Genomic DNA, 20,491 nt, shown 5'->3' with positions numbered 1-20,491 from the left:
GTGTCAGCAGAGTCCCTCAGCAGGGGGCGCCACTTGTCCAGGCTGAGAGCCCTTCTGCCAGCTCTCAGGCTGAAGCCAGGCCTGATGAAAGCAAAGTCCAGAAAACTGACAGGGTCTGTGCAACAGGGACGCCAGGCTCACCAGGCCACATGTGCAGTTCCCAGACACTGCCCAGTAGCCAGGCTCCTCTCACCACGGCTGGCCTGGACCTGTACAAGCTGCCTTCCCTTCAAGATTGCAGAAAACACGGCGACAATGACAAGCAGTGGTTTTGTCAAGACAGCATTACAGGGATTCAAAAAGGGACTACAAGCTACTGCCACATGAACTTGAATGGTGCACACAAATCCTCATTCTGAGCGAGAATGATCATGTGAGTGGGAGGCATGCCCCATAGCCAGCAGCATGGCTCAGTAGAGACCAGCTCCTCAATATAGGCAGGTCTAGGTGAACCAGCAGCCTGCACTGCTCACCTGCTTTGGCTCCAGCTCTGTGCTGAGACACCTATGGCCTTGCGGTCTCACTCCCCTGCTGATAGGAGCACATGACCTCCGGGGCTCCACTGCAGGCTTGGAGAGGGTTCCATACCACCCCTAGGGCCCTAGTGCTGCTGGGACCGGCCCCGACACTCATGGAAGTTTTTGCTGGAGAGCTGGAGGGGTGTGTCCTCTGGGCCCCCATCCTGAAGGGAGGCCTAAGGGGGGAATAGGGGAGGTGTCAGAGTGGCTCCAAGAAGGTCTGGGCCAGAAAGAAATGACGGGTTTCACTGTCAGTGACCTGGGTTCTCATCCTGTCTTTATGATCAGGGGCACACATGCTGTCATTCTGTTTCCTCATCTGAAAAGTGAAGTCAGGATATGCACCTCCCAGAGTCAGGATTAAGATGTAGCTTAACAAAGGCCATGTTGTCAAGGATTGACCCACTTGACCTTACCTCTGCCCATGCCAACCAAATGACACAGTCACACCCCACTGGAACCCTGGTTACCATGGGGGGCCCTCATATGCAGAAGCAGGGAGGCTGCTGTGTTGGTGACTGTGATGGGGTGAAATCAAGCCACTTGAATACTTCCCTTGAAACAAACATAACCGACCTACACCGCCACCCTGATTCACAATGTGGACTGAAAGTGACCCTGGGGGAACAAATGAGCCTGGTCAGAAGGTGGAATGGCCTGTAGTACCTGATGACACAGTTGCCTCGGTTGGATGCAAAGATGACAATGGGGGCGATGGAAGACTCCAGGGCCCGGTGCAAGTAGGTAAAGCACTCGATGTCCAGCATGTGGACCTCATCAACAAAGAGCACCCCCGGGACCAGCTCGGCCACGCCCTGGTCGATGTACTTGTTCACCACTTTGTTAATCTCCCCTCGGAGTTTATCTAGGAGGAAGGACGCACAGGCAAGGTCAGTGAAGACACCTTTCCCCCTTTCCCCTACCCAAATTCAGTCCAAGCCCAAGTTTGGGGCTGGGTGTTACTGTCAGCTGTGTGACCCAGGCAGACTACGTCCCCACTCCAGTTTCATCTCAAAATAGGGGTAATCTTACCTAAGAGTCACAAAATCGGCAGCCTTCCCTGAAGATGTGTTTTGTTAAGTTTGTAAATGGATTCTACAATGCTCTGCATGTCTCCACAGGGCGTGTGAGCCCCAGTCTGCCACACTCCCCACCAGGCCTTATTATCTCCTGTCCACCCAACTCTGCTCCCTGCCTCATCCCTGTTTGGAGTCCTGGAAGCTTACATATGCGAATCTCCCTGTTGGGCACTCAGTAAGTGACCCTTTCTCTTGGCCCTGTGAGACAAAGCTTCAGTTAATTAACTTTCAATCAAGTGTCTGGGGGAAGGAATAGGGTGGTGGTGAACCCTCTTGGGGGGAAACCCGTGAGGAATGACAGGGTCTAAGGAAAGGCCCCATCTCTGAGCTCACGAGGAGCCTCTCCAAAGCTGAATAACTGTCCCAGGTCACAGTACTCATTTATCAGCAGGAGGGAGAAGCCCACAAACTCAGCACCATTGATGACAGCATGAAATAGGGATGGCCCAAACTGCGTTAATACGGAAACTGCTCTGGCCGACTCTAAAGGGCTCAGATGGCTCCAGTGGCTGAAACTTTCAAGAAAACAGAGCTTTAATGTTTAATATTTTCAGGTTACAAATCTATGGGTGGTAATTAGAAGAGACGAGAGTATACCAGTTGGCAAGAGAAGCAGGTAAACTACAGGACCACAATGGGCAGTCACACTCCCACCTTGCCAGGGACCAAGGAGCCAAGCATGCCATGAACTGCAGGACACGACTGACAGGCTCCGTCTTTGGGATGAGCGTGAGGACCCCAAGGGCAGCCACATGCTGTCAGGGTGGTGAGGAGTGTGCCTCCCTAGGCCTGTGCCAGACCCCCAGCTCTGCTTCTTCTCTCACCTGTGATCTCAGTCTTCTTTGGCTTCATGAGCTGACCCATCATAGACAGGATATCTTGTCCCCCCTGCACAAAAGAAGATTCTGGAGTCAAGCAGCTGCAAAAGGCCTCAGCTCCACCATCCCCGGAGCCCTGCGTCAGCTGCCCCATCCACTCGACAGGGGTCCTAAGATGCGTAGACTTTGGGCACCTCCACTGGAAGCCTGAGGAGCTTCTTGACACAGAGGAGTTTCTAAGAGGCTGACCTGCCAGAATCAAGAAAACACCTCTGTGGAAAGTATAACCACCCTCCACCCCTATCCATGTCTCTTCCCAATTCCGAATTCCTTTATTCCCTGGACATCCAGCTCTCTTAGAACTCAATTCTAGCCCACATGCCATGCTGTCTCCTGGGAGGCTCCTCCTTGGGGCGTCTGACCCCTAACCCCATCCCGATGCTCCAGCTCCCAGGGACAGATGGACTGTCAAAGCACCAGGACGCAGCCACTTGTGTTCCCCTGCCTCCCCTCACTAAACTCAGCTACAGTCACAGCAGCCGGTCCCAGCCAGAGCTACACAGAACCTAGAGTCCATGTTGTACTACAGCCGGCCCTACCAGGCTCACCCTCCTGTCGGCTGCTTGCAATGCAGCAGCAAGAAGCCAGCAGTCTGTGTTCACCTGAGGCTTACAGGCAGGCCCCAGGATACAGGGTGTTCAACAATGAAAGGTGGCCAACATTTCCTGAATACTCACATCTGATACTCAAAACAGCCCCGCCAGGTGGGAAATATTATGCCGTTTTCACAGAGGAGCAAACTCAGAATCAGAGAAAATCACAGAAAACCCAAAGACCCAAAGTGACTATTAGCCAAGCCCATTAGTGTCACAATCCCTGAGGTGACTCAAGTGAGACTCTGTCAGGTGAGTGGCTCCCAGCAGGGTGGTTTGGGCACAGCCATTCTGCAAACTGAAGAGAGATTCTTCAGCAATCTCTTGGCTGAGGACTCCAAGGGAAAAAAAAAAACCACCTATAGATCAAGCTTCAGGACAGAAAGCCTATTCCCAGGCTAGTGAAGAGGTGGCCTCTTTTAGGACAAAGAGGAAACCAAACCCAAAGCCCACAGGCAGGGAAGAATCAGAATCTCTAAATTGCATACTTTCCAGAGGTGGCATAAAGTCACTCTGCACCTTCCCTGCCTGATTAGTCAAGACACAGGTATCACCTTCCACTCGCATGAGGAACAGGTACAGTTCCAGCTCAAAACTATAAAACTGGTGATTGTGGGAGTTCCCTTGTGGCATAGCAGGTTAAGGATCTGGCATTGTCATTGCAGTGGCCTGGGATGTTGTTGAGGTGCGGGTTCAATCCCTGGCCCAGGAAATTCCACACGCCACAAACAAAACAAAACTGGGGATTCTACTAAGCAGCGGGAAGACATGGCTTTGTCAGGCTCCCTGAAATCCTAAGAAGGGCTCAAAGAACACTCCTCCCCTCTGCCATTAATATCCAAAGCATCCCAGGCCCAAGCCCAGTGCTGGAGAGGAGCCACAGGGGAGCTGGCCAGCTGGGCTGGGAGAAGGAACAATGCACAGGAAATCATCTGTGACTAGAGCATTTGAATTGGAACAAAGGAGCCCTTCCTAGCTCTTGTCGATTTTAATTGCTGAACATTACAGACAGAAAAGGACTGTCTGCCCTAAGAAGATGCAGCAAGACTGACAGTTGGTCTGGAGCCTCCAGCATACAAAATGTTCCTGTGCCAGCAGGCCTGCTGCTGTCCTACCTGGGGCCGTGCGTTGGCCACATCCAAGTCATGCAAGGTCACATCCTGGATGATTTCCTTCTTCTTGTGCACATCCCCCTTGGGCAGGGGGACATACTCCTCAGCTTCAAGGTCGAATTCTGTGGCGTAGGTATCGCACCTGCCCTGCCTCTGCAGAGAGAGAGAGGCCCGAGGCCTGGGGAGTTCCACTGCCAAGTCCCCAAGCGGCCCAGCGCCAAGTGAGATAAAAGTCCCAGGTCCCAACTGCGGCCCAACAGCCGCCTTGACAAACTCCAAACGTGGCCTGCTTCCCTGCTGCCCAGAGGAGGCAGTATCTGCTCATCGCTGTGCTCCAAAACCCAGTTGAAAAACACCCGATACTCTCTCCCAGAATCTCCCCCCTCCTTCCTTTTAACTGTATGCAATTTCTGATAAAGGGCAAATCCAGTACATTAACTGGAGATGGAGGGGCTGTTCAAGACTCTTTTGTAGGTGGGTGATTTATTGTATGATATGAAGTATTATGCTCATCCATTAAGCAGTGAGGAACTCTGTACAGGACACTGAAAATCAGATATAAAAAGAATGCCAACTAATGCAGCATTCCTTTCCACATGCATATATCTTGGGAAGAAAATACCAGAGAGATAAAAGGAAGATTAAATACCTTGTGCATTTCAATTTGAAAATGACTACAGTTCTTTCGTTTTCTCACCGTTCTCCCCCTCTAAACAGGTTTTAGTATTTTTCTAACAGACTGTCTCTGTTTTAATCATGAGAAGGTTAAAGAATGCAGATAAAAGGAAAGCAAACTTGACTAAACATAAAGGAGCAACTGCTGACCTTCCATCAGTATCACAAAAGACACCAGAGTCCCTCCCCACACACCCTGGACCCAGGAAGAAAGGAAGCCACTTCCTGGCCACCTGGGTCTCCTTGTGGCATTACCTTCACAGCCCCACTGTTGGCTTCAATGTAAATCACATCGCCAGCCTCTACTCGCTCTTTCTGCAAACTTTCAAAAATGCTGGGGTCCAGCTTTAAAAAAAAAAAAAAAAAAATAGTGAACCAGAGAACACATTCACATATTGTATTTATTTCTGACATATTTTAAGGTAGCTTTCTGTCAGAGTGTTGAGGTAGCTATGACCCTATGGAAAGAAAAAGAACGTGTGTATACGCACACATGTGTCAGCTTGTGTGAGACTGGCTTTGGGGTTTCAGTGCCCAGTGAAGGCAGGAGAGGGGCACGAAGGGAGACCCAAGCCACTCATTGCCTTTCTTCCCAAGGTTGCAAACTGGCAGCTATGGCTCTGATTGCTTGCAGGTAGGGCCCATACTGTCCACAGGACCACAGACCCAGACACCCATTTTGAGATCGCTTCCCCTGCTTCAATTCTTCACTCTTCCCATGTTAGGCAGGCGTGGTGTTTTTCTGCAAGTGAAGCATGCTAAACCTGCTTACACTTCGTGGCTGGCATTCTGTGGGCCTAAGATTTTGGACAAGCCTCTCTGAGCCTCAGTTTCCTCACCTATATAATGGCACCAGGGGTGACCACCATCACAGACGTGTAAAATTCAAAGAAAACATAAACCAGGATCTTTCCCAAGCCACTCAAGCAAATCCCTGTGTTTGCTCCCTTGAGCCCATCTGCTTATGTCTCCAGAAAAGTAAAGTAGCACATTTTGGAACTGATGCCTTTTTCCAGATCATCCACATTCAGGCTACCCTACGTGATAAATACTCTAAGACAGCATCTTTTTAAGGGGTCAATATTTAGAAACAAGTTTCTCGCAGTTAAACTTCGAAGGGAGCTGTTACTCTCCATTAAACTTTACATTTTATATATGAAAAAACTTCGGCTTTGTTTAATCAAAATTAAAAGGGTAGGAGTTCCCATCGTGGCACAGTGGTTAATGAATCCGACTGGGAACCATGAGGTTGCAGGTTTGGTCCCTGCCCTTGCTCAGTGGGTTAACGATCCGGCGTTGCTGTGAGCTGTGGTGTAGGTTGCAGACGCGGCTCGGATCCCGCGTTGCTGTGGCTCTGGCGTAGGCCAGTGGCTACAGCTCCGATTCGACCTCCATATGCTGCGGGAGCGGCCCAAGAAATAGCAAAAAGACAAAAAAAATAAAATAAAAAAAAAAAAATAAAAGGGTAAAAACCCAGGACTCAGCGAAAAAAGCCAGATATAAAAGTACACATATTGTACAATTCTATTTACATGAACTGTTCAGAAAAGGCAAATATATAGAAACAGAAAGTAGATGAGTGGTTGCCAGGGGCTGAGGTGGCGGGGGGAGGATGGGGAGCTATTGTCAATGTGTTTCTTTTGGGGTAATGAAAATGCTCTAAATTTGGACTGCGGTGATAGCTATACAACTTTGTAAACAGGCTAAAATTCCTTGAGTAATACACTTGAAATGGGTGAATTTTACTTCAAATGAGAACTCAATGAAGTTGTTACAAAGAGTAACTAACCACAGAAGGCACCCATGGCTCTACCTCCTTGGTGAGGTGGGCCCGAGGGCCCTGAGCATGAAGATGGGGGGGTGGCAGGCCCCTGGCGTAGGGCTGGGATGAGGGAAGGACTCCATAAAGGTGACAGCACTTCCTCCTTCACACTTACATATCCGCAGAGTATTTGAACTCTGTCTCTCCAAACAGCTTGTACATATGCTTAAAGCAGCTAGAAGCACTCATTTTAGAAGCAAAACATTCACCCTTTTGTTATTTTCTTAAAAACAAAACAAAGCTGTGCAGAACAGCTTTATGAATAGCTGAAATAAACTGCATGCCTTATTTTATCTAGCCTACTTTGTATAGTACACATTCTTTTTTTTTCTCAATCATTTTTAATCAGTTAATTTCCCAAATGAATTGACTGAAGATGTAATTACTGGAAAGGTGGCAGATCCTACCCAGAAATCTAATTAATACAGAATGGAAGAGATGAGGAGGAGGTTTAAGAGAGAGAGATTTGCAGAGGCAAGCTCCTGAGATGGAAACCCTGTTAGGAAAAAGAAAAATGGCCCTTAGAAGAAGTGACGTTTTTATGATCTCCATAAAGCAGTGACCAAGAAACCACCTTACAGAATCAAAGAACCATAAAATCACAGAGGAGAGCAAAGATGGAGAAATTATATGGTCAGTCCACTGCAGTTCACAGATTGGAAAATGGAAGCCCAGAGAGCTCAACTGACTGCTAAAGGTCACACAGCAAGCTGGAGGACAGACAACACAGTGGTTAGGACTCAGAGACTGCTCTGCCACTAACTAGCGGTGTGATCCTAGGATACCTGCTTAACCTCCCCACAAGCCTCAGCTCCTTCATTTGTAAAATGAGGAAAATCACACACACACACACACACACACACACACACACACACACTCAGATTTGTTGAAGAACTTGGCCCAGGGCACAGACAACAAATGGGAGCAATGAAGATAATTTTATCCATTATTCCTAAGGCAAAGCCATAGTCAGATCACCCCATCTCACAATAAGATCAAAGCTACCACTTTTGAGGTATCTAACTTAGGTAACCGGTGGCATACCCAAAGCTACAACTTTTATCCTTTAAATAACTCTGTGAGAGAGGCAGTTATTATGGAACAGATAAACTACCACTCAGACAATGTCACTGCAGGCCACAGTGCTGTGAGCTGCAAAGACTGCAAACCCCATGCTCTTCCCCAGGCATCCCTGCTGTTGGAATCCTCAAGGCTTATAAGACAGGAGTCCTATAAGCCAGGGCCTTCCCCACTGCTACCATCAAGGCCCTCTAGAGAGCCCTGGCCTCAGCAGAACCAACCATTGAAGCTACCACAGATTTCTAGCCCCGACACACAAAAAGGACCGTAGCCAGGAATCTGCACTGGGGCCCTGGGGAGCTTGCCACCCCCCATTTTCAACTCTCACCAGATGGCTCAGTGCTGCCTCTCCTGTGAGCATGAGCATTGGGATTGAGTCAGTGCCCAGTACTTTTGATATGGTCAGTGTGAGATGCAGGATGGTCTGCACTGCTCACGTACTCACATGCATAGCTTCCTCGATATCAACAAGAAAAGAGCCATCTTTACTGAGTCCTCTGTGTGCCAGCCCTACCTGACACGGGACATCCTCCAACTCCCAGGACATCTCATCGCCCCCACCGAGCAGACAAGACAACTTCAACTCAGAGATCCCGCCGCAGAGGAGACCTAAGGTGTGCTCACTTTCAACTGCTTGGTGCCCTTGGCCGTCTTGAGCCCGATAACCACGTGGCTGATAGTCTTGCCATAGCCCCCCATCGGGTTCTCCGTCTCGCAAGGCGTCAGCTCCGTGACCTCGCCTTCATAGACCTCCTTGGTCTCCTTTATCCGCAGCCCTGGAAGAGAGCGGGGGATGAGTCCTAGTGAGAAGACGGCTGATCCCCTCTCAGTCTTTCAACAGCCTTCTTAGCCAGGAAACCTCCATGTCCCAAGAACGGACACATCAACTTCCCTTGTCCATAAGGCTAGGGAGGGAAGTGCTGTCCACACACCTGATAGGAGTTGCTGCTCAGAACACAGAGAACTCATCTCTTTCACTTTCTCAGAAGGAATGTCCAGGTTCAGAACCAGAACTAGGCAGACAAGCCATTATCCTCAAAATGGTTTCAGACATCCGCCATGCCTCCCAAAGGGGGGAGGCTGAGCTTAACTCTAATTCAGTCTCTGCTTCACTAGAGCAGCAATGACCTTTTTTTCTTGCATTTTGGACTCTGGAAGGAATTTTTTTTTGTCTTTTCAGGGCCGCACCCGCGGCATATGGAAGTTCCCAGGCCAGGGGTCCAATCAGAGCTGTAGCCGACAGCCTATGCCAGAGCCACAGCAACTCAGGATCCAAGCCGTGTCTGCAACCTGCAACACAGCTCATGGCGACGCTGGATCCTCAACCAACTGAGCGAGGCCAGGGATCGAACCTTCAACCTCATGGTTCCTAGTCAGATTCGTTAACCACTGAGCCATGACAGGAACTCCTAGAAGGAAATTTTTAAAAGCAGTGGAATAACTCACTACATCTCTGTCACTATCAGGCCTGAGCAAGGTAGAAGATAATGAGAGGTGCATGCCCACGGCAGAGGAGAGCAGCCTTGCCATGCCTCTGGGCCTTTGGCCGCTCACTGCACACCCCAAAAACACCCAGCTGTCATTCAAGATTTGTAGTGGGTTGTTCTAAACTCTTCCAAAGTTATAATTAATCTCCAAAGCAACCCCCCCATACCAAAGCACCGTATGGTTTGACTCTCTCATTGTAAACATCACCCACGTGAGCTATTCAATAAATGTTTGCTGTCGAGTTCATGTTGTGGCTCAGTGGGTTAAGAACCTGACAAGTATCCGCAAGGATGTGGGTTCAATCCCCGGCCTTAACAGTGGGTTAAGGATCCAGCACTGCCGTGAGCTGTGGTGTAGCTTGCAGACACAGCTGGGATCCCACGTTGCTACAGCTCTGATTAGGCTGGCAGCTGCAGCTCCAATTTGACCCCTAGCCTGGGAACTTCCATGTGCCATAGGTGCAGCCTTAAAAAGACACCCCTCCAAAAAAAGAACCTGATTAGTATCCATTAGGATGCTGGTTTGAACCCTGCCCTCACTCAGTGGGTTAAGGATCCGGTGTTGCCTTGAGCAGCGTTGTAAGTTGCAGAGCCAATTAGGATCTGGCATTGCTGTGGCTCTAGTGCAGGCTGGCAGCTGCAGCTCTGATTCGACCCCAACCCAGGAACTTCCATGTGCTGCGGGTACGGCCCTAATAAATAAATAAATAAATACATGTTTGCTGTCAATTAATTTTTAGAACATGGCTGATGTCTTTTCACACAATGTTTTTGCTGCTTAAAGCACCTTTCCCTCCTTTTTGGCCTCAGACTTCCACTTTGAGACTCACCCCCCCTTTACAAAGCTGCCCTGACACACCATTCTTCCCCACCCTTCCATCATCCCACCACCTCCCCTTACCCCCACACCCTGTTCCTTCCCGGGCATAGCACCTGCACACAGTCCACCAGGACCCGCAGAGCTGACTAGCCCCCAAGAGACTGTCACCACCTGGGCTGAGGGCCTAGCCCCCCTAGCACATGCGACTGGATAAATCAAGGAAGTCACTTAGGGGTGAGGGGGTATCATCAGGCAAACCAGTCAACCAAAGAAATCTTCCTGTGGATACTTATACAAGTTCTGTATAAAGCCTGAGATCTCTAAGGACGCCACCCCAGGATATACCATGACACCCCCAATCTCCATACTACAACCCAGATGTCACCTGGACCAAGTCCCATGTCTGCCTGGGTCGCAGAGTAGCTAGAGGGGTTGTAAGGAGTTTCTGGAGTTCTGATAAGGTCTGTTTCTTAATTTGGGTGCTGGTCACAGTAGTGCACTGACTTTATAAATTCACCAAACTACACAGTTTTGATTGATGATCTTTTGCTTCAATAACATTTACACTAACATATAAAAAAGGAAAATGGGTTTTTCTAACAAAGCAATGATAGTCATTAGTAACAGAAGGTTTTCTGAAAAGAAGAGAAACACTTATCACTGAATACAGCCTCTCTGAAAACACATAACACATACATACTCATGCACAAATTCTAACTCCCAAAGTCGAGGTCAAGAGCTATGAATGGCTTCCTCCAAAACCACAGCCACGCCACAGCTAAGCTATCAGCTATTAAATCTATTTTCAGAGGATTCCAGAAACTTCAAGAAAGCCATTCTAAGTCACTGTGCCTACCATCAATTCAAAGGTGAGGATGGGTGATTCTACCGTGGCTCATCAGGTTAAGAACCCAATGTAGGCTCCATGAGGATGGGGGTTCAATTCCTGACCTCCCTCAGTGGGTTAAGGATCCGACATAGGTCACAGATGCAGCTCGGCTCTGGTGTTGCCATAGCTGTGGTGTAGGCCAGCAGCTGTAACTCGGATTCGACCCCTAGCCTAGGAACTTCCATATGCTGTAAAAAGAAAAGAAAAAACCCCACAAACTGAAGAGGGAAAAATCCTGGGGTAAGATTAAGTGAAGATCTGTACCGAAGTGACCCCTGAACTTGGGGAAAGCTGGCAGACCACACCAACACAATCAACAATGAACCAAGGCTGCATGACTCTTCAACCGCAGAAGCCATACTCAACCCGGTCCACAGAGGGCTTCTGTCTCTACTTCACAGACACGGGAGTACCCTCCAGAAGTAAGAAGGGGCCTTCCCTCCTTGGGGTAGACCCAGGACTGAAGTTCAAGTGTCCAGGACCTGTTTCCTCCAACTACACCACAAAGCCAGCTCAATGACAGCCTTTCCCACAAAACTTGCCCTGTCTTTTCCCTTCCAGTTAACATGTGCCCACAGACCTCATCACCCTCTTTCTGCCAGCCCTTGAGTATGACCCCAGTTTCTATCTAGTTTATATTTTGCCCAAAGGTAAAAACTGAAACACAAGGAAAGGAGTATCCATTGTGGTGCAGTGGAAACGAATCTGACAAGGATCCATGAGGATGCAGGTTCTATCCCTGGCCTTGCTCAGTGGGTCAGGGATCTGGCATTGCTGTGAGCTGTGGTATAGGTTGCAGATGTAGCTTGGATCCCTCATTGCTGTGGCGTAGGCTGGCAGCTGTAGCTCCAATTCAACCCCTAGCCTGGGAACCTCCATATGCCACAGGTGCGGCCCTAAAGAGCAAAAAGCGCAAAAAAAAAAAAAAGAAATAAAAAGGGAAAGATGGATTAAAAAGATCTAAGACACATACCAACCAATCTATTATATAGACCTTTATTTGTACCCTGATTCAAACAATAATACTATAAAAGAAAAAACACAACCTAAATGTCCATCAACAGAGCACTGGATCAAGAAGATGTGGTACATGTACACAATGTAGTATTACCCAGCCATTAAAAGGAATGAAATACCAGCATTTTTAGCAACATGGATGGACCTAGCAATTATCATGTTAAGTGAAGTCAGCCATACAATGAGACACCAACATCAAATGCTTCCACTGACATGTGGAATCTGAAAAAAGGACAGACTGAACTTCTTTGTAGAACAGATGCTGACTCACAGACATTGAAAAACTTATGGTCTCCGGAGGAGACAGTTTGGGGGGTGGGGGGAATGTGCTTGGACTGTGGGATGGAAATCCTGTGAAATCAGATTGTTATGATCATTATACAACTACAGATGTGATAAATTCATTTGAGTAATTTAAAAAAATTAAAAAAAAAACACAATGACACTTATGAGACAATTTGAAATTTGAACACTAACTAGAAATGTGAATTCTGATACTAAAGAATTCATTGTGAATTTTTTCTAGGTGTAAAAATGGTATTTTTAAGCCTTTATTTTCCAGAGATACATACTGAATATTTATAGATAAGAAAGCAAGTCTGGGAATCCCTGTTGTGGCGCAGCAGAAATGAATACAACTAGGAACCATGAGGTTGCAAGTTTATTCCCTGGCCTTGCTCAGTGGGTTAAGGATCCAGCGTTGCTGTGAGTTGTGGTATAGGTTGCAGACACGGCTCGGATCCTGCATTGCTGTGGCTGTGACCAGCAGCTGTAGCTCTGACTGGACCCCAGCCTGGGAACCTCCATATGCTGTGGGTGCAGCCCTAAGAGCAAAAAAAAAAAAAAAAAGAAAGCAAGTCTGCAATTAATTTCAAATAATGGGGGAGAGGCATAATTGGGGCTATAAATCAATCCAGATTGAGTATGAGTTGAAGCTGGTGAAGAGGGGCCATGGAGGAAGTCATCATACCACTTGACTACTCTTTGGGCACTTGAAATTTTCCAAAGTAAAAAAATTTTTTAATGGAAAAAGAAAAAATAATGAAATACTACTAACTCCCAGATTTATTAAAATTAAAAAGACTGACAACACCAAGAGTTGGTAAGGATGTAAAACAAGAGGAAGGTTTATACTGCTGGTAGGAGTATAAGTTGGCTTAGAAACAACACGGAATTACTTCCTAAAGATGAAAACATGAGTACCTGTGGTCCTGTACTTCAACCCCTCTGTACATTCCTAGAAGCCGGGGTGCATGTGTGCACCAAGGGACACAGCCAGCAATGGTTACAGCCAAACACTGGGCAACTCCAATGTCTATGCGCAATGAAAGAGATTAACTGCACTGTGTATGTTCCTACAACAGAGGACTATGGAGCGATGAGAAAGAATTAAGGCTACATGCAACCACAGGGAAACCAAGACAGAAAGACAGATGCAACCTTATGGGTGCTTTGGAGTGCTGCCAATATTCTTTCTTGACTGGGTACTGGTTTCATGATTTTTCTATTTATAATTATCCAACAAGCTATATACATTTATGTTCTGTGCACTCCTCTGTATGTATGCACCGAAATATCACATCACTTAAAAATATATATACTTAAGTAATGGAGTTCCCATCGTGGCTCAGCGGAAACAAATCTAACTAGCATCCATAAGAACACAGGTTCAATCCCTGGCCTCGCTCAGTGGGTTAAGGACCTGGCATTGCCGTGAGCCATGGTATAGATCGAAGACACGGCTTGGATCTGGCATTGCTGTGGCTGTGGTATAGGCTGGCAGCTCTAGCTCTGACTTGACTCCCATCCTGGGAACCTCCATATGCCACAGGTACAGCTCTAAAAAGACCAAAAAAAAAAAAAAAAAAGAAGTATATATATGTAAATATTTAAGTACTGACCCAGTGGGACCCTATAAAGGAGGAACACTGTTGGCTTAAGCTGAGGGAGCACTGCCCTCAGCCTCTCCTGGGTCCAATCTTGGTTCTCACCCTGTACACTTGTCTGACGGGTTTCTGCAATCCCTCCAGCTCTGACTGCAGTCAGAACACCTGCCTTTGAATCTCAGCAGGTGGAACCCTGTCATCATTATGAGTTTAAAGCTCCCCAGATGATCCCAATGTAAAGCCTTAGGTGAGAAACACTCATCTAAAGAATGAAGAACTCTGTTCTGCTCGCAATATGGAGACAAAGTACTCTGAGGGCGGGATGCCCTGATATGGTTTGGGTATCCTCACATTCAAGCCACCTTGGTCCTGATAGAGAAATATCCCAGTGGCACAAAGAAACAGTGCCCATGGGGTCAGACACTCTCAATCACTTCCCTCTTTCAAATTTCGTCATTATCTTATCACTGAGTTGTTTGCCTCCTTTCCCCAGAAACCCAATCAGGACAAAGCCTCTCAGATACTGAAATTAAGAAAAAGTTTTACCCGACCTTCATTCAATCTGATAGCCTACAAATGGAAGTCTTGGAATAGCCCCAAAAGAAAGGCTGCATTTCATTTTTACCTCACCAAATTCTTAGTTTCTGAACATCAAGACAAAAACTTTCCAAACAACATAAATGTACCAGAAGATTTTACTTTCAAAATTAACTTTGATTTTTTTTTTAATCAAAACTTTTATACCCACAGAGATAAGTTCCTTCAAACAGAATGCTTCCCTCTATTTACTGGTAGATGACTGACTGTGACATGAAATTCCTTGACGGGGGGAAGAAAGGCATTCCCGTCTCCCCACATTTGTTTAGAAGTTGCTCTGTGCTGACAAGCAGACAGGGATGTGGGTGATGGACAATGAAACCGGCTGTTCGCCAGGAAGGGGCCGGGCTGGTGCTATCTCTGGCAACGACAATGTGAACGACACAGGTTTCATCTGCTGGCTCAGGTTTCTAAATCCCTGACAGGGACCTTCATCACGTCAAGGAAACAGCAGAGACTCCTTGCTTTTTATTTCTGGTCAGCTTACCGCTTCCTCCCCACCCCCTCTGCCACTTCACAGGAATTCAAAGGCAGAGGAAGATGGGCAGGGTTTCTTTTTAAAGATAGTCAATGGCCTGCCTTTTTATTCTGTAGCAGAATCAAGAAATTTCTCTTCACCTTGCTGCCATCAAAAGAATGGTACCGCCCCCTCCCCTCAAAAGTGGCAAATGACAAAACAGATGCCCAGGAAATTTATCTCTATTTTGTCAAATTTCAAAGCATTTAAGATAAATTTAAGAAAACCAAACACATGCATTCACATAAAGGTCAGTTTTGTCACCTTTTATCAATTCAGAAAAATATGTTTTAAATAAATAAAAATACATTTAAAAAGTACTCATGATGAACCAATGGTAACATCTTACTTTTTATCTCATTAATTAATGAGCTAAATAAAATATCTGGCACACATCCATTAAATTTTTGAAAAGTATTCAGCTTTTAAACCAGGAAGAGGGTTCTGTGAGCCATTTCCCATATTATTCCAGGTACAACATAAAAGTCTAAGGAAAACACAACATGTATTAACATAAGCTGAACCTTAAAAAGGTAAATACCTATAAAAAGCAAGACATAGCACCTAAAGTAGGTTCCGCTTAGATAAAGTCTAAATGGGGCAAAGCTAAGCCACACTACCTAGGACGGACACACACACACACACACACACACACACACGGTGTACAGGGTTATGACTGCCATAGAGTCCAATGCCACACCCATCTCATGCACTGTGGGTATGCCTAGGCGGGGTGAGAGGTTGTCACCTGGTACCAGCCATGATGCCTACATGAGCATTTACTTTATTAATTGTTAAACTGCAAGTATTTTAACACTTTTTTATATGTATGATATATTTCTGTTTAAAATAGGCATACATAGAGTTCCTGTTGTGGAGTATCAGAAATGAATCGATCAGTAGCCAGAAGGATTTGGGCTCGATTATCCAGTGAGCTGTGGTGTAGGTCGCAGATGTGGCTCAGATCCTACATTGCTATGGCTGTGGCATGGGCAGGCAGCTGCAGCTTTGATTCGACCCCTAGTGTGGGAACTTCCATATGCTGTGGGTGCAGCCCTAAAAAGCAAAAATGAAAGAAAATAAAATAGGCATACACACACACACACAAAATCCAATGTTTCATGGTAAAAACCATATCCAGTAAGAAAGATTTTGCAGTTTAAATAATTCCAGGAGTTCCTCTGTGGCTAAGTAGGTTAAGGACCTGGCATTGTCAGTGATGAGACTCGGGTCACTGCTGTGGTACAGGTTCAATCCCTGACCTGGGGAACTTTCGCATGTCACAAGTATGACCAAAAAAAAAAAAAAAATCCCAAACTTAGCCTATGGACAGAGCACATAGTCCGGTTTAAAACAAGAGTCTCAAATTCCAGTGCTTACAGAGACCTGGCAGGGACTAGAAAGCAGTAGAGCTGGAAACGGAGACCAGGGTGAGCCAGTGTAGCCAACTCTGCAAGGGAGGGCGCCTGCTTCTCTTGGACCATTGCAGGTGTGTGGGAATGAAAGCTTTTTTCATTTCATAGGACATCTCCCAACTTTCAAATACTGCAATTAATTTAAAAGTTATTTAAAAATATTGTGAAATTCCTGCTGTAGCTCAGGGGTAATGAACCCGACTAGTATGCATGCCATGAGGACACAGGTTTGATCCCTGGCCCTGCTTAAGGATCTGGTGTTGTTGTGAGCTGTGGCACAGGTCGCAGATGTGGCTCAGATCTGGCATTGCTATGGCTGTGGCATAGGCTTGGGGAACTTCCATAGGCCACAGGAGCAGCCCTAAAGAAAAAAATCATATAAGTCAAACAACCACCTATCTCTTGACCAGACACAGACTTTGGGCTATCTTAGCTAAAGGTCCTATTTTCTACCTGCTTCAAAGTGCACCTCCGCTTCTCTCATTCAGGAAAACTTCACTGAGCACCCACCATGGGCCAGGAACTGGGGCTACACTGATAAACACTGCTTACTATACGCATAGCAGACACTCAACAGACACCCAGTTGGCTTCGTCCATACTTCCTCATCTTCAAAAAAGCAAAACCCAACACTCATCCTCACCTCCTCCCTCTTTCAGCTCCACATCTACTCTTTGAGGAAATCCTCTCAGCTCCCCACCCAGCCAGACCCAGAAACCCAACACTTTTCGCACCTCCACAACCTCGCCATGGTTCTGCCCTCTCTCCACAGTCCAGCCAGAAGGATTCTTATAAAACTGAAAGCACTCTCCAAATGTTTCTCCTTTCACTCAGCATAAAATTTAAAGACCTAAACCTGGCCTAAGGCCCTCAAGACCATAACCTTAAACTAGACCTTAGCATTCTCAAGGAAAAAATTCTGGGCTTAGACAATTCCACTCTTTAAACTTTCATAATTTCCTTGAAGTTTTCTAGTAAATTTCCTTCTTGAGAATACTTACCTTGTTTTGACAACCAAGAGGACTATAAAATGACACAGATGTTCTGACAAGTGTTCATAACCTATAACTTGGCAAGTATATCCTAGAGACAGATGCCCATATGTGCAGAGACACATTAAATATTTTTTAATACCTTAATAGGAATAAGCTATTTCTACAAGAAGGTCTGAGGGAAACCACAATTTCTTCAGAGGTAGACAAGTAGGAATGGGGCCAGGAGAATGCCCCAGAAGTCCCAGCTGGCAAGAGGTAAATATTCGGGTGAGTGGCAATTTTCTGCACACAGACATGGTTGGAGCATGGGTTCCAAGATGTGATGCAGACTGTAGTGCTGCTTTTTACTTACTCGCTGGGTCATCCCAGGCCAGTTATTTAACTTTATGAGATTCTATTTTGTCAGATGCAAAATGCAAACTGAGAACTTCCTCTTGATGAGTGAAGGGCTACTGTCAGTGGAGAACCTGGCACTCAGTACAACAGCTCCAGGCCCTTCAAGGTGGGTACCACGGCTTCAAAGCTCTGTCCTCTCACATGGTTTCCTTGCTCACTGACTAGCTCAGAATCCAGGGCAGGTGTCTAACAGCATGACACACAGTGTCCAGTACCTTTTTAGTGGACAGTCATCTCTAAAAGCACAAGAAGGGAGTTCCCATCGTGGCTCAGTGGAAACGAATCTGACTAGTATCCATGAGGACACAGGTTTGAGCCATGGCCTCACTCAGTGGGTTAAGAATCCAGTATTGTTGAGAGCTGTGGTATAGGTCGCAGACATGGCTTAGATCTGGCGTTGCTATGGCATAGGCTAGCGGCTACAGCTCCAACTTGACCCCTAGCCTGGGAACCTCCATATGCCACAGGTGCAACCCTAAAAAGACAAAAAAATAAAAATAAAAAATAAAAATAAATTAAGAAGACTACCAGGAATATCTGACTTTTTTTTGTTGTTGTTGTTTTTCTTTTTCAGCCATACCCACGGCACATGGAAGTTCCTAGGCCAAGAATCAAATCTGAGCCATAGCTGTGACCCGAGCCATAGCTGCACTAACACCTGATCCTTAACTGGCTGCACCCAGCAGGGACACCTGACTTGATTTTTTTAAAAATTGCTTTATAGCTAAATCTATTTTATCAGATGACGAACTCTAGCCCCTTTGCTGGAGTGGGGCCCACATTTGCCTCCATTAGAAAAGTTGGCTTTTGTTTTGTTTGCAAAGATAACAGAAATGGTGCCAAGAGAAAAAGGGAGGTGCCACAGAATCCTAGAGGCATTTTCACAAGGAAGATGAAGATGAGGACAAGCCTCAAACGAGCAAGATATGCATGGGGTGCTGGGTGCAGGTGGGGTACTCACCAATGGCCCTGCGGAAGTTCTCCATCAGCACTTCTGTCTTCTTGATCTCCGTGGAGTAAACTTCACTCCCCACCATCGGGCAAAAAGGGACCTTACTACCCAGCTCTTGAGCAATAGCCAGAGCTAGAGCTGTCTATAGAAGAAAACAAATCCATTTGTTTCATATCCTTGAAAAATGATAATTAAGGAACCTAAACTACAAAAAAATTACTAACCAGGAACTGAAATTCTAGTCCTTTTAGTTTTAGTATCATTTACACGTTTCACAATAAATGTTTGATGACTTTTGTTTTATGGACAGTCAATTTCTAATATAACTGGAATCTAATCGCTCCCATCGGTCATCACAATGGCTGTGATTTCCAAGACTCCAGCCAGTGCAGGTTCAGCTCCCAAAGCGTCATTGGCCCCTCTCACTCACGCTATGAAATGGACACCAGTACTCTCCCCATTTCATAAACATGGAGGCTGAGACACAGGGATTAAATAACATGTTTTCGTGCCATATCTAGAAGATGGCAGAGTGGAGCCTTAAAGCCTGGCAGAAGGGTCACATTAGAATCAGGGTAGTCTTCCAAAACTGTCCCCTCAATATCAAAACAGGGTTCTGACCTCATCATGGTAGAACAGCACTACTTGGTTTCTCCCTTTACAGATACAGGAAGGCACCAATCTACAACCATCAGATACCAATAATCAAGGAATGAATGATAGGGAGTTCACTTCATGCTGAGTGGCCCCCCAAACTGTGAAGAATGACAGTTCTGAAGCTGTGATCAGGTGAAGTTACACTTGAATGTGCCCTAATAAACTATAAATTGACTTTTGCTAAGATAACTAGTTAGCAAATGCCAAACAGAAGACTTAACAGATGGAGGATCAAATATCAAGTATAAAAAAACGGAGTTCCCGTCATGGCTCAGTGGTTAACAAATCCGACTAGGAACCATGAGGTTGTGGGTTCGATCCCTGGCCCTGTTCAGTGGGTTAAGGATCCAGCGTTGCCCTGAGCTGTGGTGTAGGTGGCAGACTCGGCTTGGATCTGGTGTTGCTGTGGCTCTGGTATAGGCCGGCAGCTACAGTTCCAATTCGACCCCTAGCCTGGGAACCTCCATATGCCTCGGGAGCGGCCCTAGAAAAGACAAAAATACCAAAAAAAAAGCCAAAGCCTTGAATCTGGAGTAGGATGGGCAATGCCATGGGCTTTCTGTGTTGTTTTCACCTTTCCTCAACTTTGACACAAAAGCCAAATGGGGAAGGCCAGTTGCCAAGGTGTACAGGTTAAGGAAGAAAACAAGCTTGCTACTGAAGAGCGATGTGGCTCTCTGAGACAATGCTTAAAACCGGCCTAGTAAAGCTTCCTCTTAGATTTTCTTTTCAATGTCCTTTTGTGGACAGTTTCATCTTCAACATGACCCTGGGCTGAATCTCTGGTGCCTGACCTCCTCATCTGTCAAATCCAAGTCCTGGGTTAGATCACTGTGAGCAAAGTAACTGCCCACAGACTGCTCTGATTTGGACCTAGAGAGTCTCGTGTGTTTTTAAACTCAGGGTGTTGCCCATTTCTGAATATCAGGAAATTTCACATATAGCTACTCAGCTTCTTCTAAGAAACACAAAGGGTCAAACCATGTGGCAACACTGGGAGTGGATGCCCGGCCAGCTGCCTCCCCAGCAAGGGCTTGTGCTGGCTTCCTGGGCACTTCACTCAGCCCCTCTGCCCATCTGAGTAGGCACGTGAGTTTATGCCCTTG

The 20,491-nt window shown here is 46.4% G+C and overlaps 1 protein-coding gene across 2 annotated transcripts in view; it reads right to left on the bottom strand.

Moving 5' to 3' along the window:
- The window catches only part of RUVBL1 (RuvB like AAA ATPase 1), a 50,296-nt gene that overhangs the window by 11,029 nt on the left and 18,776 nt on the right, over nucleotides 1-20,491 (bottom strand). For both annotated transcript variants that reach the window (XM_021069443.1, XM_021069442.1), the window contains exons 3-8: nucleotides 18,738-18,870; nucleotides 8,382-8,533; nucleotides 5,111-5,200; nucleotides 4,184-4,333; nucleotides 2,422-2,485; nucleotides 1,185-1,383 (exon numbers count right to left, since the gene is read on the bottom strand). In XM_021069443.1, coding sequence (XP_020925102.1) covers nucleotides 1,185-1,383; nucleotides 2,422-2,485; nucleotides 4,184-4,333; nucleotides 5,111-5,200; nucleotides 8,382-8,533; nucleotides 18,738-18,870 — 788 coding nt within the window. The remainder of the gene's footprint in view (nucleotides 1-1,184; nucleotides 1,384-2,421; nucleotides 2,486-4,183; nucleotides 4,334-5,110; nucleotides 5,201-8,381; nucleotides 8,534-18,737; nucleotides 18,871-20,491) is intronic.

This window comes from Sus scrofa, chromosome 13, assembly GCF_000003025.6.
Source record: "Sus scrofa isolate TJ Tabasco breed Duroc chromosome 13, Sscrofa11.1, whole genome shotgun sequence".
Classification (NCBI taxonomy): Eukaryota; Metazoa; Chordata; class Mammalia; order Artiodactyla; family Suidae; genus Sus; species Sus scrofa.
The sequence above is the reverse complement of the archived record's forward strand: the minus strand, read 5'-3'. Positions and strand labels throughout refer to the sequence as shown.